The sequence below is a fragment of the Rutilus rutilus genome, assembly GCF_951802725.1.
Source record: "Rutilus rutilus genome assembly, chromosome: 1".
Taxonomy (NCBI): Eukaryota; Metazoa; Chordata; class Actinopteri; order Cypriniformes; family Leuciscidae; genus Rutilus; species Rutilus rutilus.
The window spans coordinates 37,295,339-37,318,479 of NC_140209.1; the positions used below are offsets into that span (position 1 = coordinate 37,295,339).

At 36.1% G+C, this 23,141-nt stretch overlaps 3 protein-coding genes across 3 annotated transcripts; 1 reads left to right on the plus strand and 2 right to left on the minus strand.

Annotated features, from left to right (window-relative positions):
* Positions 1 to 1,988: 1,988 nt before the first annotated feature.
* Positions 1,989 to 6,152, minus strand: syngr3a (synaptogyrin 3a). The gene is made up of 4 exons (XM_084425108.1): positions 5,961 to 6,152; positions 4,088 to 4,322; positions 3,711 to 3,856; positions 1,989 to 2,927 (listed from the first exon to the last, which is right to left on the minus strand). The coding sequence occupies exons 1-4, from the start codon at positions 6,060 to 6,062 to the stop codon at positions 2,721 to 2,723; spliced, it is 690 nt and encodes a 229-aa protein (XP_084281234.1). The 5' UTR covers positions 6,063 to 6,152; the 3' UTR covers positions 1,989 to 2,720.
* Positions 6,153 to 8,052: 1,900 nt separating this feature from the next.
* gfer (growth factor, augmenter of liver regeneration (ERV1 homolog, S. cerevisiae)) lies at positions 8,053 to 10,944 on the minus strand. Its single transcript, XM_084409216.1, has 3 exons — positions 10,633 to 10,944; positions 8,674 to 8,882; positions 8,053 to 8,553 (listed from the first exon to the last, which is right to left on the minus strand). Exons 1-3 carry the CDS (start codon positions 10,840 to 10,842, stop codon positions 8,391 to 8,393), a joined length of 582 nt encoding a protein of 193 aa, XP_084265342.1. The 5' UTR covers positions 10,843 to 10,944; the 3' UTR covers positions 8,053 to 8,390.
* Positions 10,945 to 11,586: 642 nt separating this feature from the next.
* On the plus strand, positions 11,587 to 17,252 carry drg2 (developmentally regulated GTP binding protein 2). Its single transcript, XM_084425574.1, has 14 exons — positions 11,587 to 11,711; positions 12,028 to 12,096; positions 12,332 to 12,431; positions 12,536 to 12,696; positions 12,766 to 12,855; positions 13,045 to 13,105; positions 13,185 to 13,275; positions 14,317 to 14,389; positions 14,860 to 14,950; positions 15,031 to 15,128; positions 15,225 to 15,390; positions 16,020 to 16,078; positions 16,819 to 16,872; positions 16,965 to 17,252. The coding sequence occupies exons 3-14, from the start codon at positions 12,368 to 12,370 to the stop codon at positions 17,049 to 17,051; spliced, it is 1,095 nt and encodes a 364-aa protein (XP_084281700.1). The 5' UTR covers positions 11,587 to 11,711; positions 12,028 to 12,096; positions 12,332 to 12,367; the 3' UTR covers positions 17,052 to 17,252.
* The last annotated feature ends 5,889 nt before the right edge of the window (positions 17,253 to 23,141 follow it).

Consider the following 23,141-nt stretch of genomic DNA (forward strand, 5'->3'; position numbering starts at 1 on the left):
CACGTTTCTGCAGTAGATGCTGGACGGTGGGCGCACCCCCTCCACACTCAAAGTACACATGGCGGCCATTGCGGTAAATCACGCCCCGGTGTCCGGCCAATCGATTGGGAAAAACTACCTGGTTGTTAGGTTTCCCAGGGGAGCTAGGAGGTTGAATCCTCCCTGCCCACGTTCTGTCCCGTCATGAGACATCTCCACAGTCCTTATAGGGCTCTCTGGGACCCTCCCTTTGAAACAACTGACGTTCGGTCCTTCTCGCTTAAGACTGCCTTCTTGCTGCCTTTAGCGTCAGTCAAGCGAGTTGGAGATCTGCAGACTCTGTCTGTGGAACCTTCCTGCCTTGAGTTCATTCCTAACGACTGTAAAGTGGTCCTCAGGCCGAGAATACGCTACGTGCCGAAAGTGTCGAAAGGTGACGTTTATGGTTACTCACGTAACCCTGGTTCCCTGAAATAACTGGAACGAGCATTGCGTAGCTGGCGTGCTACTACGCTACACAGCAATTTATGCTAGCCGCTCCTCAGTCGAAAGATTCTGATGATTGGGCATTTCTGCATGGCTTATATAGGCAGCCAGCCCCGCCCCTTTCGACAGGCTGAAATGCCATTTGTCTGTGCACTTGCGCAGACGTGAACCAATCAGGCTTCAGGATTCGGAGAAAATGGGAAATTTCCCCATAAGTGTTGGTGAACTAATGCAATGCTCGTTATCTCAGGGAACCAGGGTTACCTGAGTAAACATTAACTTTTTCTTTGCTAAATTTAGAACTAAATAACATTGGGATATATCAGAATATATAATTATATAACCATTTGAAACAATTTAAAGTAGAAAGTTCAAAATGTTACAGGGTACAGCTTCTGACAACTGAATAATCTCATTATAATGGTATGCGAAAGTCATTAAAGGGGCACATTACAGGTGATCCACTCATGAAAAAACATGTCTTTATTTTTTATAATGTCTGACAACTGCAGTCCGAAGACATTCCAACTGACAACAGCAAATCTTTTGTGTACATCTTTCAATCACAAGATGGCATATATTGCCTGCAGATACAGTATGTAATATGTGTTTTAAAAGAGTCATGGACTAGGTCAAGGCATTTTTACTGATGCAAATTTTGCACTTTGTCCTTAAAAGGAGTACAAATACAAAAATTAAATAAGGCTTTTAATTTCACTTCTCTTCATCACCTATTATACTTGTTTAGAGGTGCAAATTTTGATCCAGCAAAACATACCTCAGTAAATTAGAAATATTGGTCCATGAGGCATTTTAAAGAGTGCAGAGTTAAGTACAGGAAACACAAGACCCTGACCACTTTCACAAACATACTTCATTTACATGTTTTGAAGTACAATCACTATCATTTTTGTATGTTGCCCTATCTCTGAACACAGAAACATTACCAAAATCTACCACATATCAGACAAAGCACTGATGATGGTCACCAAACAGCTTCTTTTTTTTCTTTTTTTTTTTACAACAGATGAATATCTGAAGGATGTCCCAAACACATCACTTTGCAATTTACACTGCAGGTCAAACATTTGAGGTCTGTAAAGATTTTATAAGTCTCTTACGCTCATCAAGGTTGCATTTATTTGATCAAAAATACAATAAAACAGTAATATTGTAAAATATGATTACAAATTAAATTACTTTTATTTTCTATTTTAATATATTTTAAAATGTAATTTATTCCTGTGATGGCAAAGCTGAATTTTCAGCATCATTACTCCAGGCTTCAGTGTCACATGATCCTTCAGAAATCTTTCTAATATGATGATTTGCTGCTCAAGAAACATTTATGATTATCATCAATGTTGAAAACAGTTATGCTGCTTAATATTTGTACATTTTTGAAGAATAGAAAGTTCAAAACAGCAGCACTTATTGGAAATAGAATTTTTAGCAACATTGTCATTTTTGATCAATCTAATGTGTCCTTGATGAATAAAAATATTAATTTCTTTAGTAATTTTGTAGTCTATTCAAATTTACATGCATACCAATTGGTGTCATTGTCTTACAAGTTTGTAAAATCATTCATAACATTTTTCTTTTAAATGCCAATTAAACTATATAGTTGTATTAAAATGCACTTTTAAAATGCAACTAATCGTGGCTCTGATAAAAATAAAATGATAACTTTTTGTTCGAAATCCACAAAAAAAAAAAAACTAAAATCTTGCCTTTTCTCAACAGGTTTAGAGGGTTCACGAAATCAAACATTGAATCAACACCATTTTTACACACCTAAGAAGACACCCTTATCTACAGCGAAACTCCCCCCTCTTTCAGGAAGACCACCCCTCCTAAGCTTTTAGTTGGAGAACGTGTCAAACGTTTGGTGATTCCATATTTCAGATATTGCACTTTATATACAGTACCCAACAACATTATGGAAACTGAATATATAAGTTATTGTTTAGGATGCATGGCACTTTATAGCTCTCTAAATATAATACATGCAACGTAACCTTTTTCATTTTTATACAACACTGATACCTTTCAATCAGTTTCATTCCAGCTGATAAATTAACACGTAATATTCCAAATGAAAGTGAAATCACAATCAACATATTCTCGTACAGAAGTTCACAGAACGGTACTACCTATGAACATTGTCACACCACTTCAGTTTGAAGAGCAGTGCCAGTCATCCACAATGATAGACCAATGACATCGCACATGGACTCTTACTCGGCAGCGTTTCAGTAAATTGGCACCTGGTAGGTTTGGCCGGTGGGGTCCAGGTTTTCAGTGAAGGGTGGGCTCTGGTATGTGTCGTCAGGCTCGGTGCTTGTGACGGTGGGGTAGGGCTGGACAGGAGGGGGGTTGCCATCGATGTGCTCTGTTGTGAACAGGGTCATATCGGTCCCTAGCAGATACTTCTGCACCGCTCTTACAGTCGAACCAGCCTGAAATACAACGAGAAAGCAACTGAAAGTCACAGATTACCATCAAACTCTCTTTAAAAATAACTACTCTCAACTCTGACCACTTTTCCTGTTCTCAAAGCACTACAGAAATATTGGTGACAAATTATTCTAGTACTTGGCATTTAGTTTTGTATTTTTGGCTAAATTTGTATCCTTAGCAACATCACTGTAAAAAAAAGTTGCTGCCTTAAATTTTAAATGTTTAAGTCATTTCAACTTAAATTACATTAAACTGACTTTAAAAATGAATAGAATCTTGTATAACTTATATAAAAAGTCTTTTGATGAGTTAAAGCAATGTAAAAATATATGTTGTCATAACTTATTAATCATAATTTTATACAGTGATGCTGAAACATCACAGTAGTATCAAAACAACATGTGCAGGTCCTTGTACGACGTCTTGCAAGAAATATATAGAATAATATAAGTATATACAAGATAAACATTTCACTCTTGTTCAGTTACTGTAAGAAATAGCCAATGTCTTTCACTGCTTCTCTCACATCAGGACACACCACCAAACACTATTCTTATCCTCATTCATGGCCAGGGAAAAGGAAGTAATTCTATTACATGTTCCCAAATCCCCTGAGGGCTGAAACCAGTATGTAGAGCAAGCTAATGTCGATGAGATAGGTCATGATTTGACAACTTCCTCAAGTACTCGTGAACTCAAAATGGATCGGTGTTCTGCAAGAACGGCAGTCACTCTCATAAAATGACAGTAAAATGTGTGTTCATTTCCATTTTCTCATTTACCCAGGTGAAGATGGAGAAGAAGGAAAAGGTTATGGCAGCTCTGGCAGCATCCGCTCCCTGATTTAATGGCAGCTCATCTGGGGTGGTGCGTTGCCATTGGTTGGCCAAGAAGCAGAAACAAACAAACCACAAAAATGCCCAGAAACCTGTAATCATGTACAAAATAATATTAGACTAATGACAATATAGTTGACTATACTGCCCCGTGTTTACATAAAAAGACAAAATCACAAATAAAAGTGACAATGTCTGAAGGCAATACAGTACTTCTGTGGAGATTATGAATCGTTGCCAGACCCCATGAATATTTCACAGCTTAAAAATAACATGCAGTCATAGAGAGTCTGAGTCTGTTTGGACTTGCTCTCATTGTTTACCTGAAAATCCAATGTCCAGCATCACTGCCTTCTTTCTGTCTTTAATACTGCTGATTTGTTGGAACTTCACGTCAAGGATAATGAAGAAAATGCAGGCTAGAAATGCTATGAGCCCAATGGTGGTTCCATAGTTGCAGGCATCGTTGTTCTTGTTGAAAACACAATAGAGCCTCTCGCTGCCGTGGTTGACGTAGCCTTCGTTAATTATGGATCCAAACACCACTATTGAGAAGATCTGCAGGGGAAAAGATACGCATGACTTAATCATTTGTTTTTATTATAATGCTGTTAAAACCCTTTGTAAATGACATTAAACATTTAATACTATTACATTAAATACTATTGTGTAAAGGCAGTTGATATGAAATGGCTAGCAGAGACAGAGGCTTCCTACACTGTCAAGTTATACTTCATCTAAAATTATAACAACATTTTTATCATTTTTGTAGAATTATAGTTACAGATTTATATTAATTGAGAGACTATATTTGTACTTTTAAAAATGTACTAACCATAAAAACTGTATTTAAAATGTGTAAAATGGTGACCAACAGCTAAAATATACACATTTTCATTTCTGCATAATAAATTATACATACATTTTAACTAAAATCTTGATGTTGATAAAATGGACACATTTTTTAACTCCTTGATTATACATACCTTGGGTCTGTGGAGAATATATATTATATATAAATTTTTCATTACATTTCTAACTATTAAACGATTTCAAACTTACTAACGAAAAGCATTATATGATGTAGTAATGTTAGTTAATGTTCTTAAAGCAATTATATAGTGTCTATCTTTTTTTAAATGTTTCAATTACAAAATGAAACAGAAAGATAAACTTACACAGTCATAATGATATCCACTGTATGACCATATCAATGCTATTCAATGAACATTATGTAGGCCTACTGTAAATGTTCTAAATCAATATTTTCCATTTGTAGGACAAAATGTCCTTAAACTATTGTTCAATATGAAATAAAAAATAATTAATATAATAATATATAATAATAATAAAAATAAAAAACACCTAATTTACACGAAAAAAAAAAAAAAACTTTGACTGAAAGAGAATTTTATTGCACAAAGCCATTATCCACGTGATGTGTTTGTCTGATGCAAAAATGGAAGTAACAGTACATGAGCGTATAGTAAAGCAACAACCAATCAGAATCGAAGAGCCGGTCATATAGAAGCAGACTGTGGCTGCGGATCAAAACCTAGTGGGCTGCCTATCTAAACAGCATTTCTGAGCAACATTAATGCTCAAAATGAGACACTCGCTTATATTTTTGATACACTATAGTGCATGATGCTCTTACTGAAAAAAAAGGAGAAAAAAAAGAAAAGAAAAACCTATATTGCATTAAAGAGAAACGTTCATCAATTTAGGCTCTATAGGCTATATAGCCTATATGAAGTCACGTCTACGTGATAATAGGCCTATTGATAAATATAATAGGCTACATAATAATATAATGCTATTATAAACGAATTCATCTCACAGTAATAAACGAAACAACACAAATGATTCAAGAACAAGCGCGTGTATTTAGGCTATATTCATGCTTCTATATGTTATTATTCTAGAAGGAATCACATGAGTAATCTCGTCATCAGAGGCAAAAACGCTTCGTGACATCAACACGTCAAAATTTGCAATATAAACGAAAAATAATCTTACCTGTCTCAAATAAACGCATATCTATACGAGCGTCATATTTCCCATTGACCTCGTTAAATTATTAAATGAGCGTGTGATGAAAACGTTATAATTATGATATGCTCTGGGTTATTCTCACAGATTACATTTGTCTCCTCTAGGCTGACATGATTATCTGTAGGTAAATAAATGTCTTACCCATGATAATATTCTAAGGATGGTCTGCGGCTGCTGAATAAAGGCAAAAGGGTCGAAAGCAGCCCCGGCTCTCCCAGCACCAAATGAACCCACTCCGTCCATTTTCCTCCTACTGTTATTCAGGCTCTGGGCTCTTGGTCGAGGTAGGCAAACAACACACACACACACACACACTCTCTCACACACACACTGTCAGAGGCGTGCGCAATCTCTCTGATTCTGTGTTACATTCTCAACAGCAACATCTACTGATAGTCTTCTCTTCGGTGTTTGGGAAAGTGGGTGGTTTAGAATTGAGTGTGATTTCGAGTCGTCCAACCTATTATCTGTGCTCATGTGTTGGAAATTAGCATTTTCTCATAACTTCAGTCCTCACAAGACTTGCATTTGGAATAATCGTTTTTATTGTAGGCTACTCCGTAATAAGTCTTTGTATTATGAAACCTGGTTTAAATTTAATATTTTTGTCTTTACTGTATGATGGACAGTTATGGTAATATTCTCAATTACAATGATTTCTGTTTAAAACATGGCATGCCATCCTGTTTTTGTTACACAGTTTTAAGTGCCATACCTCAAAACATGGTGATATTGCTATTCTTGCACACTATGTGACATCCCTCTCCATCTCTCTCCCATCCCAATGTTTAGGTAACTATTCTATTAGAGATCTTTTATGTAACAACATGCATATTAGAAGTGTCTACATTGATAGACTTCTACCAAATCAGCTCAGATGACACTAAATTATTTTAAAGATTTTGATTTGAAGGAGATAAGAATGGGTTACCTATACTTTTCCAATTTCCCCTAAAGTAAGAGAACTTCCATTTTAAAATAATTAATGACATACAGTATATCCATCCAAAGAAATTACTTATAGCTAGGTCGAAATTTGATATTGGAGGAAACCTCTTGTCAATTTTGTGAGAATGACATTGAAACTGAGTTATTCTGTTCTCAGTTGTACAGCAAAATGTACCACATCGACATCCATGTCAACCCCTTTAGCTATGAACAAGTTAAATTTGGTGTGCCCAAGAAACATTGTACACAGCACTATCTGGTTAACAACATTTTCGGACTTGCAAAATTCTTCATTCATAAATGTAGATTTAATTATGATTGTGTCATTCTATTTGAAAACGAACTTACAGTTTTAAGATCTTCTAATGCTACTATATTCTCTATCTTGTTCCTTGTAATACATTTCTTCTCCCTTCAAGCCTAGTGCAGTTTTACATTGGGAAGGGTAAAATATTTCAATATAAGCATTTACACCCCCCCCCCCCCCCCTCCCTCATTTTGTAAATGAGCTTAAAATTCTTGCTTCACCCCCCTGTGCTCTCTAAAATGAAAAAGCTATTACAGTAGCCAATTTTTTTTCCATGAGTTAAGTGCCTTGTAGCTTTCTATCACCCCTTGTAGATTTAGTTATGTACACTATTATTTTATTTATTTGTGTAATTATTTTTCTTTCATTATATTATATTTAATGAAATATAATTTCGATCCTTATTTATTTTGCTTTAATGTCTATTCATTTGGATTTTCAAAATTCCACCAGTCACGTGTTATTTCTTATGATTGGGTCTGCTAACTTCATAGGGGCTGTTCAGCTTCACCCACTAGCAGGCCAAATGGAACATTTTAGGAGGCATGCAGAATATTTTGTCAATAGGGTCTAGTGTTGTTTTACCCTAATGTTCTTCAGCATATTTTTTTTTTGTTTCATAGCCTACAGAGACATTGTTTTGACTATCACAACATACTTAGGTACACAAAAATGTATATAAACAAATGTATATAAGACTAGGTCTAATATTTTAAGTAGAAATTGCTATTGCTGAAATTACAAATGAGAAAAGTCATGTAAATACACTGGTAATAAAAAGTGTAAACCATGAAGAACACTCAGTTATCGGTATTATGGCATTTAATTAATTATAATTATGTTAATACGTTGCCACTCCAAGTTTCTGTTTCTGCAACTTTGAAAATAAGCAGCTTTGACATTATAGCCAAAGTATCAGAAATATAGGGGGTCCAAATATAGTCTTTGACATTGAGGGGCCTTGGAGTCAAAAAGGTTGAGAACCACTGCTCTAAACAAACAGAACATTTTTATTTCCAGCTGTTGAACAGAGTTCATCCAGTTACCTCTGGGTTATTTACATCCACCAAGAGCTCAACCATCCAAAAAAAAAAAAAAAAAAAAAAGTATGGGCCATAACACCATACTCTTGTAGACAGACAAACTCTTGATTAAAAGTCACAATTTAGACATTTGTATATTGATAAATCATTATATCAATTAGAACAAAGTTTAAGTGCAAAGTCAACATGTATATGTTTAATATGCATGACTCCTGATTGGCACTGCATTTGTTGCAGCAAAACTGACAGGTCCACAGAATCAGTATGTTCATTTCAGTCGCAAGAACCGTCTTTCCAGCCATCCCGCCATCGCTCATCCACCCTGCTGCAGTCAAACTCCGGCTTGCCTAACCGGATGTTGATGTCATTATGGAGGCGACACAGCCACTGCGAGAGGTTGTGCCGGCTGTTAGTGTCTGGTTGATTTGTTTTCAATCTGATAAGAGACAAGATCATTGAAACATATGCTACCAAACATAAATGTGAACACTGCAATGCTTCTGCTACAAAATGGTAGAGGACAAACATAAAAACCACAACAATAAATGACGACAACCTTGATCTCAGGTCCTCTGCGCATTCATCACACGGGAAAACCTTTGAGAAGAGGTTGATGAACTGTGTCATCTCCCCCTGTTGTTCTGTGGTCGGTGTATCGGGATAATATGCAGCCATAGTGTGAAGAAAAGACCATGAGCTCCTGCCCAGCTCCTCTCTGTCCAGAGGGCATTCAACAGGCTTAGTTTCCTCCACCGCCCTGCTCTCCTGTTCAAATATCATATGATTGTTTACTGTAAACAATAGCAACTGTTGTAGCACAACATTATTGTGTTGCTCTGGCAGCTAAACTATAGTTCTTGACCTTGTTTTCCTATTTATTGACTGACAGCTCTCTTGACCCCATGTTGAGACAAAGCGAAGTGCAGAGGCGTTGTGTGTAAACATGATGGTTATTGTAGTTCTAGACTAAATGCGAGCGTGCATTTACTCATCTCACTTGCACAAAAAAAAAATCTGATATTCCTCAAAATGCAATGCAAACCTCCAATAACTAAATATGTTAAATAAAACATACATTTAATGCATTTAATCTCACCTTATTGACCAACGTACTTGCTTCTGACCTTCAATGATTCAGTTAAACCATAAGCAAAAATGACTAGTTTCTTATTGCTAAAATAAGTGTTAAACTTCTCCTGCATCCTGTTCTTCTACAATCCAGATTGGCAGCACAGCTGAAAGGTTTGTTTGAACTGCCCCCTCTACTGTACAACCGTGAATTTGCATTTCCTTCAGCCTGAGGCTTATTATTTCACTTTTGGTGTGAAAGGGTCTTTACATTTGCCAAAAAAATATAACGTCGTTATAAAAAAAAAAACAAGCCCAGCCCAGGTGAAAAAAGTAACGCAAAAGTAACTTAACGCATTACTTTTCTAAAAAAAGTAACTACGTAACGCAAATTACTTTTCAATGTGAACTTTCCCCCAACACTGACTATAACCATGACTGGCTTCTTCTACCAATTAGTTCAGTGTAACTGGTTCCTATAAAACAATGGTTCTCAAACTTAGACACAAAGGCCCTCTGATGTTGAACACAACATTCAAAGGCACCCTCTCTGATAGGCTCAGATACTTCTGCTGTAATTAATCCGCTTGTTTTCAAACTACTTTTATTAAAAGAAACTGAGAGTATTGATATATTAAATCAGTTAACCACAGTTCATTTTGTGATTCCTGAAGTTTTAAACACTGTATTTTCCTCATCAAAAACAATAGTTACAGTGGGGATAAAATAGAAATATGATTTCAGTTTAAATCTTGTTAAGCAGTTTAATGTAAATTATTATTATTATCATATTAATAATGATTAATTAATGTAAATGCTTTAAAGTAATCCTGCAACTCTTCTGGAAGTTTACTGAGGCCCACTGGTTGAGAACCACTGCAAAAAATATTGAATTTACTTATTATAGTAGCCAACATATTTAGAATGTTGGCTACTATAATTGTATTAAAATTTGATTCCATTAGTCCCCCAAATAGTTTTATGAATCTACAATATTTAAGAATGTTCCAAATATGGTTGAAAATACCATCATTGGCCTAGAAAGATAACATTCTGGGAGTAAAGATTATAAAGGAGGAAGGATGCCCTTCCCTCACTGTCACACTCTGCAGCCACTCTGTGTGACTGTATGACTGCTGGCCTTTTCTAGCAAGAAAATAAACCTCAAAGACAATTGGAAATGTTTGTCTCTTATTCAGAGATAGAATTTTGCTTGCCACCACAACATATACCATAGTTATAACTAAATTTAGTGTTACTATAGTAAAACTATAGTGCAAGAGGTGGAAGATTAAAATGTAGCCTAATTCTGAAATGTAAAAATCCAAGCCAATTGTAGTGACAAGATATAAGTTCAGCAAGGATGCATGTGTTTAGTTGTCATCTATTTTGTTTACACAGATGTTTTACTCCTGATTCTCATTCAAAATTGTAGTTTCACTGTCACCTGCACTGAGACTGAGGACGTCTGCTTCTGCAACTTCATCCATGATTTAAAATCCGTACACGCTCGGCACGGTTTCTTTTTCGGTTCTCCGGTAGTGGTCGGGTCTTTACTCGTATTGTCCCCAGGTGGTCTGTCAACCACGGGGAAAGAGAAACCCTCCATACCAGCGTTATTTTGCGTGGAGGATCGCGACCCGGCAGCGGCTGCCATGTTTAAACTCGCACGATGTGTTATGTAGTACCAGGGTTGCCAGATCTCCGTGATAAACTCAGCCCAATCAAAACTAGTCTGAGGGATAGTTCACCCAAAACTATGGGTGTTCTAGTTGTTCCAAACCTGTATACGTTTCTTTCTTCTGTTAAACACAAAAGAAGATATTTTAAAGAATGTTGGTAACCAAACAGTTGACGGTATTGACTTCATAGTATTTTTTTCCCTACGTCAATGGGTGTTATCAACTGTCTGGAAGAAAGAAACTCATACAGGTTTGGAACAACTTGAGGGTGAGTAAATGATGACAGAATTTTCATTTTTGGGTGAACTTTTCCATTAAAACATGCCACTCACACACCCCAAAATACATTGTTTACACAGTCATTGTTGTGCATTACATCTTTTTTCAACTGGAAAACAAATTATAAACACAGTGTGTTTTCATAAATAAAATGATCTTACCTTAAGATTGACAGCTGGTGAACAAAATACTTTGGTGGAGGTAGTTATCCTTTATTTGTTAGCTATTTAAATAACAAACTATTTCCAGTTTTAAGATCTTGTTCTAATGCTATATTTTCCATCTTGGTCCTTGTCATAATTTTTTCTCCCTACCAGTCTAGCACAGTTTTATATTGGGTAGAGGAAAATATTTAAATATAATCATTTTTCAGACCTTTAACCCTGGAGGAAAATAAATCCGTGGCAAGTTTAAAAGAATTGCGTGGGGAAACCACGGACTTGGCAACCTTGTGCTTCCATGTGAGCGAATCGTTCAGTCGGTTCTTCTCAATGAGCAAACTGAATTGTTCATGAACGACGATATGTGCCTTCACCTGGCTTTACTAGAACATTATTCCACAACGGTATGTAAGGGACCAAAATCCGAAGTAATTGCATGCCTACATGAAATAATCACTAAATCGGTTTTGTGAAACGACTGTTCGAATGAACCGATTCGCAGAAATGAGTCGGAATTGAATTCCAGCCACTGTTATGCATGATTGATAGGAACGTTTGTTGTCAAACATATGTTGGTCTTGAGTAAATTATCAACAGTATGGCAACAACGGGTAAAATATAACTGACATATCACGATAAATGTAAGCGCTTTATGAAAAGCAAATGTTCAGGATTTAAACATTATAGAATTAGTTTCACACCGGAGCACTTTCTGTGCAGCACTGTGTCCACCAGCGAGTGGTGACGTCACCAGCAGTCCATGCCGCAGAGTTCGGGCTGCCTAAAACTGTAATTATCACAGCATTTACTTCTTTAAATACACGAGTGACAGTGTCTAATACTTTCTGATGTGTTGACTTTGTATAAGTAGCCATTTGATATGATATTTGTATGACATCACATATCAATCTGCAACAGTGTTTGATAAGTTTGATATAAGTGCCTACTAGCTTAGCTTACTACTGACAACGTAGCTAGAGAGCAGATGGACATGCTTTATTTCATGCTACTGTAATGTTCACAGGCTTCACATTAGGAAACATATCACACTTCATTGACAATGGGGATTCTGGAAAAGATAGCGGAGATAGAGAGAGAAATCTCTCGAACACAGAAGAATAAAGGTGAGTCAAGAGACCCTGGTTTGAATGTCCAATGGGCCTTTTGATGCTTTGTGTCTGTTTATTTCATCAATTAAATCCTGATTATTTCCCAACTTGTTTTGCAGCAACTGAATACCATCTGGGTTTATTGAAAGCCAAGTTAGCCAAGTACAGAGCCCAGCTTCTGGAGCCCTCAAAATCAGCTGGAGCCAAAGGTGAAGGCTTCGATGTTATGAAATCTGGCGATGCTAGAGTGGCTCTGATTGGATTCCCCTCAGTTGGCAAGGTAACAATGACACCAACTGTGCCATATTTCTGATGGACAAGACATGCTCTAATTGACGGTGTTTTGTAGTCTACTTTTCTCAGTTTAATGACATCAACAGCAAGTGAAGCGGCTTCATATGAGTTCACCACCTTGACCTGCATTCCAGGTGTCATTGAGGTATCATTTATGTTAAAATATTTCTCTTCTCTGTTTTTGTTTTTATCTTCTTTCTGCTTATGTTATTACTATTGTTATTATAGTAATTACAATAGGAGGATATAATATCTAATTTTGTATATAATATCATAAACATGTATATCTGACATGATATTGCTTTAATTTAGTTTGTTAAAAATTCAATTCTAGTACAAAGGTGCCAATATACAGCTGCTGGATTTGCCTGGTATCATTGAGGGGGCTGCACAAGGTATTTTCTTTTGTAATGTACATTTTTGTGTGTAACATATTTTGACATGCGTTTAAATTCATGAATCTTTGTTTGAAAGGTAAGGGCAGAGGTAGACAGGTCATTGCTGTGGCCAGAACTGCAGATGTGGTCATCATGATGTTGGATGCAACTAAAGGAGAGGTTCAGAGGTGAGTTGAAATATTTACCCCTGGTTTCACAGACAAGGCTTAAAGGCCCCCTGAAATCAAAATTGAAGTTTTTTTTTTTAGCTCTTAGGATGAATATGTTAGCCTTAATGTTATAAATAATCCGGTGTGTTCCAAAACAATGACAAAATTCACATTTAGGAGATATAAGCATTCAAAACTTACAATCTCTCACTTGTGCTAAAATGGATCACGGATTTTTATGACTTCACCGCGACTTCAGCTTCTCATCACATCTTCTGTCCAATCAAATGCTTTCTAGAATCTAAAGGGTCCCACGACTCCCGTCCCCTATGCTTTAAATGCCGCTTGGCCAAAGTGACCATGGCTGTACTTGACTGTACGTTCGATGGTAAACGCATGCTCAGTGTCAGCTCTCGTGCTCATCAGTTCCAACGAATCGTTCACGAACCAGACATCACTCCCGTTGTCACGTCACGGAGAAATATTGGTTGGATATGTGTGTGTTCGGTTGCTCAAATGCTCCAATTTTATTCCGTTTTCAGAATGAAATGGCTCGAATTTATTCACACCTCTAATGTTACTATTGAATCCAACCTATTAGCGCTCGGATTCGTTTCCATGAGGCTGTCAAGTACAACTCGCAGTCTGTTAGGTAAACTAAACGCTATTGGCTATTTGAAAAGGGGGAGGAGCCATTCAGTATGTCCCGCCTTAGCCTCAGTGGAAATTACGTCAACACATCATACAAAGCTGCGCGTTTCAAGGCACTTCAGTGACCCTTTAAGCCTAGTCCAAGACTAAACTGCATGTTCGAGCAGTTTTAACTGAAAACTGATATATCTTAAAATAAGTCTGTGCCATTGTTTTGTTTCAAGATGCACACCAGTAATGTTTTTTTCTAAGGCACGTTTATAAAAGATACTTAAATATCCTAATTGAACTAAGGCTTAATCCTGGCTTAATCTAAGCCCTGTCTGTGAAACCAGGCCGTAGTCTTTGGAGAATGTTTGCAATATTTGCACTATTGTTCTGTTTGATGATTGTTGTTTTGTTCTTCAGGGAACTTCTGGAAAAAGAACTTGAAACTGTTGGCATTAGACTCAACCGGCCCAAACCAAATATCTATTTTAAGGTCAGTGTTTCAGTTTGTCTATTGACTAACATGTCCTTTAAATTTAGTCAATATTTTGTAGAGTCTCATTCATTAATTTTAGTCCACTTTAGTTGAAAATAACATTTTAGTTGACGATAATACGCAACTGACAAAAAGTGTCAAGCTGTCACAGATTATCCAAACGTTTAAAAAATTTGTGGCCAGTAAGAATAAGTTATAATTTTTTTCAGCAAGGACGTATTAATCAAAAGTGACAGTAAAGACATAATGTTACAAAATTTTTTCTATTTCTGATTTTTCTATTTTATTTCAGAATGATTTCTGAAGGATCATGTGTGACACTGAAATTGTCCTTTTAAAAAAAAAAAAAAAAGTTTCTGAAATACTGAGACTGTTTACTGTTTAGAGACTAATAGGATTACACACACATATCTATACTGAAACATTCTTTTTTTTATCTGTTCACATATAAAATATCTGTTTTTCAGCCTAAAAAAGGTGGTGGCTTATCGTACAATTCAACGGTTCCCCTCACACACTGCTCTGAGAAGCTTGTTCAGCTCATTCTTCATGAGTACAGTATCCTTTTGCCCAGTTTAGTCACTTTATTTAATTTTCCTCTAATGAAGAGCGACACGTCTACCTTAACTTGACTGCAGAAATCTTCAATGCTGAGGTTTTGTTCAGAGAGGACAGCACTCCAGATGAATTTATTGATGTCATTGTGGGCAACAGAGTGTACATGCCTTGCTTATATGTGAGTATATATTTCAATTCAAGTATCAGCCTAATGCAAAGCTTCTCAGATTTAACAGTATGTTGGCAAATTTGAATATGATTCATCTTGTTACAGGTGTACAACAAAGTGGACCAGATTTCTATAGAGGAAGTGGATCGTCTGGCCCATAGACCTAACAGTGTAGTGATCAGCTGTGGCATGAAACTGAATCTAGATTACCTCCTTGAGCAGTTGTGGGAATACCTGGCTCTGATCTGCATATACACCAAGAAGAGAGGAGGTGCGCCTTTTTGTCCTCATATTTTAGTCATTTAAAATGTAAGCGGGCTTTCACACTAGAGCAGTGCTGCTCAACCTTTTTGACTCAAAGGCCCCTGGTTGTCCAACATATTTGAAGGCCTCCCTCAATTTACAGTATTTCTGCTGTAATCATGACAAAGCTGCTTGTTTTGTATTGATACATTAAGTTAATGTTCCTTTTTTAGCATTTTAATTGAGATTAGAGTTAGATTATTGTAATCTATTAATGATTTATTTGAGTTTTTAGTGTAAACCAAGCCTGTTTGGCATCAGATTTTGGTTTATTTTGGTGGGGAAGCGGCTTTCCATCCACTTGAAAAGGTGATACGGATTAAGGCTCACATTTGGTATTAAAGCATTCCTCCTAAATTTAAATCTTAACATAAATTTGGGAAGTTCCCTTTCAGAGATTGCCATAAGAACTGAACAAGTGCTATGTTTCTTTGCTGTACAGTATTTTTTTTTACAAAGCATTCATTTTGAAGAGGTGTATTGGTGTTCATTTCCTGTTAAAAATAAAAGTCAGTACAGTATAGATATTTTAATTTCTATAATTATTGTGTTTTTGTTCTCCAATTCTTACCATCCTTTTTTTTTTATGTTGTGTAGCACGACCAGATTTCGGTGACCCTATAATCATGAGACGAGGAGCATCAGTTGAACATGTGGTATGTCTCTGTATCACCTGCAACTTTATTTATGCGTTACGCTGTGGTCAACCTGTGGAAAAACACACTCAGTGCACCTTTAACCAAAACATAGTTATTTTCATAGTTATTCATTTTAGAAAACCGCATCGTAGATGATGAGGTGTTGTGCACTGTGTAAAAATATACCTGAATATGTGTATTTATATTTTATATGCTGTCTAACTAAATCTTCATCATATACTGTATACTATAGTGGCCAAAAGTGATATCCGGAGGGGATATTTGTTTTTAATGATCCTAAAAGTTTGATTAAACCATCAAAATATGAGGATTTTTTTTCTAAATATGATGGAAGAACAAAACATTACACTTGGTTAAGGTATTTATCTGACAAAATAAGGAAACTACAGCTACTGGTTTTATTTTATTATGCAAAAATAAATAAATGATAAATGCATAGAAAAACAAAAAGCTCACAGGAAAAAGCATACTTTGACTACAACATATTTTGTTGTTTCATAATTTCTTAATATGACAGCCTTGCCAAAAGTTATATCCAACAATTTGGTATGTTTCATTGCCTTATACATTGACTTCAAGCACAACTACTCAATAAGCTTACAAAATCTTACACACATTTTAAACAATATGTGAATAAAGTGTGAAGATGTCAATTTTCCGAGGCCGGACCTCACTTTTGGCCACTTCTGTATGTGTCAATCACTTGTATGAACTCATGATTGCGCCTCTTCTTCCAGTGTCACAGAATCCACAGGACATTAGCTAGCCAGTTCAAGTACGCACTTGTCTGGGTAAGATTCTCCTTCACCTGTAGTGAAACATAGTCTTGCTTTTGTTCCGTATGTGCTTTTCTTCAACAACTACTTGTCTTTTTGGATCATAGGGAACAAGCACAAAGTACAGTCCTCAGAGAGTAGGACTGACACACATCATGGAACACGAGGATGTCATTCAGATCGTGAAGAAATAAAATCTAGTCTTCAGATCCTCTACAGTATCAACAGAACATTTGATACATGCACAACAGAACATTTTTCTGTTAACAACTGCAGTGTTTCACAGAACGTCATGGAAGAACCTGTGGTCAGCCATTGAAAAGTGATTATTTTGTTTATGAAAAACATCCTGACAAAACCCATTCAAATAAATAATGTTCAGATTTTTGTTCTTATTTGTGCCTTTCATAATGTGTTTTTTTTATTTTATTTAAACTGAATTGGACATGTACAGTAAGGAATAAAAGTCTGAGACTATGTGAAAAATCTGGCATTCAAAAAAAAGGAGGAAAAAAAGAAGAAATGTGATATTTCAGATATATTGCATATTCTGCACTTTTCTAGGTCACTAATCACATTTGTGACATTATTCATGTGAACTCCTTCTTGCAGACAGTCAGATGAAGCACAACTAGACAGAAAATAAATGTATAAAAGACATTGAATATATATAAGACTACCAGGGTAAAGTGACAAAAGAAAAGCGTTTCAACACAAAGCAATGACCAAAGATTTGCAGATAGATTCCACCAATCCTGTGTTAGCTGTATTTTACAATCCCATAAAACCAACATGACAGACAGATCATAGTTCATTATTAAAAGCACTTAAGACAAGAACATCCAGTTCAGTTCATCCATACCAGTTTAAGATAGCCAGAGAAGAAGGAGCAGCAGATTGTTGAACTTCAACACAACAATTTATCACCAGGTGTGTTGGTTATTTTTCACGTTTTATGGTGTATTAGTTAACCATTTAAATCATTGTGAAAGGTTAATTGCATCTGTAATGGATCAGGTGATGAGATTGTGATGTTTTACTGCACACATTCAAAATGTTTTTTAAACTTACTAAGAGAGTTTTAAATGTAGCGTATCCAGTATGAAGCTTACATTTATGCATTGTAATAAAGTATGGTTATATGGTGAAGACTTTATATGATTGCAGCACACCAGTAAGTTCAACTCACAACTTAAACATGGGTGGTGACTCAGAAGCACTCTTTATGTCACAAGATGTTAACTGTTAGCTTTCTGTATTTATCTGAAAACCTAGAGCTGCCTACTCTATTCATTACAGAAAACTAGCATAATAGTTGACATTAAATATGCATGCTGAGGCACTCGGGCTGTACAACACAACAGACAAGTGTGGAGTGGGGAACTATCAAGCCATTGGAAGGCTGTTCCACTTCAGGCTTGATGGGGCTTTGTGTAACTAGCCCACATTTCAAAACGCTAAAATGATGAGCAGGATGGCAAGAAACTGTTTTGGAATAACTTGAGAATTTACGTTTCTACGCTGGAGTTACTTTGAATGAGCTCGGATGGAAAGATAATGGTAAGAAGGACGAGTGCAGTGCCAATGAGCTACGCTTGTAAACATGACACTTGATGCTGGGGCCATATGGTGCTGTGTGTGTGTGTGTGTGTGTGTGTGTGTGTGTGTGTGTGTGTGTGTGTGTGCTCTTAGCCGGGGCTGTGAACTTCAGCTTTAACTTCATTCTGATATTCTGCATCATTTACTGCTGTGCTGATCGTGAGGTTCTGAACATACTGGAATGTTTTCAATACTGCAGTCTGACATTGTGAACTGAAATGTAGCTAAACTTTTAATTAGCTATTTGTAACTTACTGAAGAAGGAGGCTCCTTAAGACCATTTCATTTTTTTTCCTAATGAGCAAATGTATTAACATTTACAGTTCGTTCTGGTTCTCGAATCTGATTGGCTGAGAGCATTTTCCAGCTGTGCGATATTCCCCCCAGTATCAGCACTGGAACGTTTCCCTCCACTTTGTATATCACTCCACTTACGGCGACTGATGGTCAAGCAAATTTTTACAAATAGGCCTACTACTGTTGTTGTGTCATGAAATGTAGTTCTAATAGTGTTTTAGGCAAGAATGCAGGCATTTAAACCTCAAATATGTGACTCATATATAAACATAGCGCATATTTGACCATTTGTTTAGACCTTTTCGGAGATTGAGCTCCAGGCCATCAGCGGCCGTTTAGCGCTCATGTACCCGCAGAGAACAGCTTCATCTCGGCCAGTCCTTCGAGAATTTGCCGCTGGCTCTTATGTAGATAGTGGTTAACTCTTTATGGCACAATGTTGCCATATGGCAACAATTAATTTCTACTCATTTCCTTGTTATTTCCTCCAAAACTCTCTTTCCCGCTGTCACCCTCACACGGAGACACCTGTTGAAGTGCCCCAGAAATTGCTCTATTAACCTCATTTCTAAACATCTCTTCTCAAGGGGGATTTGTTGCAGCATCTTTGATAAGTAAATTAGATATTTTTTTCAAACATTAACTTTGTCTAATATGAGCAGGCTGTGATTACCAACGGCACTCGTGCCTAACAGTCGAATCACAGCAGTGCTGATATTCAGCCATATCACATAGATACTGTGATATTGCTCACAGACAAGCCCAGTGATGTAAACTGCATGACCTTTCTAGAAGTTTTCAAAAAGTTAGTGAAAGCTTAATTCTTGAGCGCAGTTTTAACTGGTGTTAATAATTGCTCAGTTGGACAATAAGACTCAATAGAAAGATGATGGTTTTGATTGTTTTACTTTCATATTTTATAGAGCATTAACATCATCTTTAAGAGGGCCAAATAGGTCATGTGACTACTACAGTATTTAAAGCATGGAAGGTGCTGAGACGACCCATTGGAAATGATTAGCATGGGCAAAGTAGAAGCGCTTTTGACACACAATAAAATATATTGTTATAAGACACAGTATGAGGGAAGTTAATGTGTATAACAATATTTCATTCAAAATTAACAACATTGATGTTTTCATATGTAGGGAATAACTGAGGTAGACATCTCATTTCATGAGGTTCCCTTGTGGTGTTACAAACGCAGTGTAATTTCACACATGACGTGTATCTCAAACTCTCTTCTTTAGAGCCTTAAGAGCCTTTGCTGCCCCCTGGTGATTTACCAGTAGAAAATGTGTGAAATGGCTTCTAAAGGCTAAAAAAAAAAAAAAAAAAAATGTAGGGAAGTACTTGATTTTGTTCATCAGAAATTGATTGGGTGGTTGTGGTTTGTTATTGCTGTGATGTCATGTGAGTGACAGGTTGTCCCGCCCTCACGCCAGTAAACACAGATGTCGCTGCAAGAAGGAAAGTTAATTTGATTATAGATTATGAGGGCACATGAATGTTTTAAAATAATGATGTGCAAGTATAAATCATTTATAATAAACTCTGTTCCATTAAAAACAATTATTGCCAATTTTGATTTCAAGCTGATTTTAAAGTAATAATATGTGTCCTTTAGGGGGAGACAAGATACAAATTTCTGACTGATGTTAAAACGGGTGTCCTGCTACAAGTTGTTGTACCCGTGAGGTTTTCCCCCCCTTAGGGCAGCTGACTGTCTATTGTACTGAACAATTATTGGTATCACAAATGTTACAGGGACTTTTAAGTAAGTCATCAAGTGTTGTTTTGGCCACAACGAGGAATAATTTGAATGAAAATTCCTTGTAGATGTGATGCAGTCTCACCTCTAAAATCTAGAGGCAAGAGCTCTTTAAACCATGTCTGCAGCCACTGCTCATAACAATTAGCTTGTATTAGGGGTGAGGCAGTTTGTTTGCATACAGAGCCAGGCCTGTAGTTTCTAGAATAATAGAAATTGTTTACCTGCTATAGCTTCTCTGAGGTATATGATATGATGCTTTGCTTTGTCTACTAAAATGCATTTTGTCCAAATAAGAAAACAAGCAAGTCACATTACCATGGCTTTTGTTCTATCTCTGCATTTTGGAAAAAGGTCTGTTTGCGTGTGTTTGCAGCTTTTACATCTGAAAGAGAGCAGTTTGGCAGAGGAACAACATAATAGATCAGCCCTTATATGAACATACAATGAGTTGGCCCAGCATAGTTCAGTGCAGCACACTAATTGTTCTGAGAACGGATCTTATATTCCAGAACAGAATATAGCCATTGAGTGACTCTTTTGGAAAAGGGATTAGATGTAATGATTTTTTAAAAACAATTTTCAAGGTAAGTGTTATAACTACACTTTTTATTTGACAGTATGCTTCCTGTACAATGCTAGTTTTTTTATTTATTTATATTTCTTCACTAGGATATTAAAAAGATTTATATAGGCTATAGTATCTATATAATATATAGAATATTTTTATTTTATTTATTTACGCTGTGTATATAATTATATATTCCTTTCATTATTACTTTTAATATATCTGGCGATTTATCACTATGTGGGCATATCTTGGACATTTGACGACCATTCCATAGATCCCAGGTGCCTTGTTAAAGATTTCCCTTCATTATTTATTAATTAATGGCTGGCATCTGCAAGCATAAGGAGGTTCATTACACTAATAAAACACTGCGCTTGTGTGTGACAAAAATGCATTTGTGTGGTGTAGCCTAATTGCATTAAATTAGATAAGTCATTGACACAGTAACAAGTCGATTCATGTTTTTTTTTGGGGGGGGGGGGGGGGGGGGGGGGAATTGTCATTGCTTTTACTGTTTTTAAAATGTAGTTTCTTCAGTGACTTTGGAGTTCTTATCCCAAGACAAACAACAATAAATTGAACATTAATGTGATAAGTAGCAATTTAAAGGGATAGTTCACCCAAAAAATAAGATTCTGTCATCAATTACTCAGTTTTTTCCAAACTTGTATGAGTTTCTTTCTTCTGCTAAACACAAAAGAAGATATTTTGAAGAATATAAGCAAACAGTTGATGGACTGAACTGACTTTCCATAGTTTGAAATAAAAAATAAAAAATGGAAGTCAATGTCATCACCTATTTGGTTACTGAAATTCTTTAAAATATCTTCCTTTGTGTTCAGCAGAAGACAGAAATTCATACAGATTTGGAACAACTTGAGGGTGAGTAAATTTTCATTTTTGGGTGAACTATCCCTTTAAAGGGTTGTAGTCAGTATTGGATAACTGCTGACATTTGACATTTCATTGTGGCAAAGATGATGTTTGACATTTATATGTATGGTGTGAGACAATGTATAGATTTATTCACTTGGATAACTCGCTTCTAACCATTTCTAACACCACTGAAATTTTATCTAGTCCTCCCCCAAGCCTCTTAATTGTAACCTTACCCAGCACTTGGCCTGGTGAATCGCTAGGCTTGGATTTAAACAGGTTCATTTAGGGTTTGGGGTATGCATTACGTCTCGTCAGGGAGACTAAGCGGGTCTACACAGGTTTAAGTCTTCTCTTTACTTACCTATTTATACTCTAATATGTATTTAATTCCTGATGAAAGCAGTGCTGTATATATCCTGCCGAAAAAGAATTTGAACTGACTTTAAGAGCGTCATTTAGTATTATAATGAAACAAGACATTGATTCTCTATTAATTAAATTGATAGCTGAAGGTAAAGTCATACGTGTTGTGTATTGAAAACGGATTGGACATCCTCGAAAGAAAGCAGCCCACCTCCTCTTGGACTTGTTTCAAAACATAACAGCTGAACAGCTGATGCACCACAGAGGATTTTTTTTTTTTAAATTAGATAACCATCTCTTCTTCAAGCAAAGAAAATTACAAAAAAATGTAATCATAAAAATAATGTTCAGTTTAAATATCACCTAAATGTATTATCACATAAATATGCAATATATGCATGTGATGGCGAATATCTGAAGCAAACAATGAATGGGGTCACTCTATATTTAGAACTTTTCCGATTAATATTTAATTATTTCTTAGTGAACTGAATACAGACCGGCTATTAAGAATTTATCTCTACCAGTGTCATGAACTCTTGGAATATTAAGTGGTCAACAGAGAGATAATCACGCAGCTTATTATGTACATATGTGATTCTTGTCTGTGATAACCACTCAATTTTTTCAGAGCTGACATAAACATATGTATCAGAGAGTTAGTAGCATCATAATAATGAATGCTGATACCTGTTCGGATTCTCTCCTGCTCATAAAAATATAGTTAAAAGATAAAGAAGAGCTAATTAATTGTTTTCACAACTCTCTGAAGTCATCCTATAGTAAAGCATATATAATTCATGT

Excerpts from the sequence above, each read along its gene's own strand:
- syngr3a (XM_084425108.1), bottom strand. The coding sequence starts at position 6,062 with ATGGACGGAGTGGGTTCATTTGGTGCTGGGAGAGCCGGGGCTGCTTTC. Across the intron at positions 3,857-4,087 it reads GCTGGACATTGGATTTTCAG|GTTTCTGGGCATTTTTGTGG; the intron begins GTAAACAATGAG and ends ACATGATTACAG. Across the intron at positions 2,928-3,710 it reads TCTTCTCCATCTTCACCTGG|GCTGGTTCGACTGTAAGAGC; the intron begins GTAAATGAGAAA and ends GTTGTATTTCAG.
- gfer (XM_084409216.1), bottom strand. The coding sequence starts at position 10,842 with ATGGCAGCCGCTGCCGGGTCGCGATCCTCCACGCAAAATAACGCTGGT. Across the intron at positions 8,883-10,632 it reads CGTCCTCAGTCTCAGTGCAG|GAGAGCAGGGCGGTGGAGGA; the intron begins GTGACAGTGAAA and ends ATATTTGAACAG. Across the intron at positions 8,554-8,673 it reads GCAGAGGACCTGAGATCAAG|ATTGAAAACAAATCAACCAG; the intron begins GTTGTCGTCATT and ends GTCTCTTATCAG.
- drg2 (XM_084425574.1), top strand. The coding sequence starts at position 12,368 with ATGGGGATTCTGGAAAAGATAGCGGAGATAGAGAGAGAAATCTCTCGA. Across the intron at positions 14,390-14,859 it reads AACCAAATATCTATTTTAAG|CCTAAAAAAGGTGGTGGCTT; the intron begins GTCAGTGTTTCA and ends TCTGTTTTTCAG. Across the intron at positions 16,079-16,818 it reads GAGCATCAGTTGAACATGTG|TGTCACAGAATCCACAGGAC; the intron begins GTATGTCTCTGT and ends CTCTTCTTCCAG.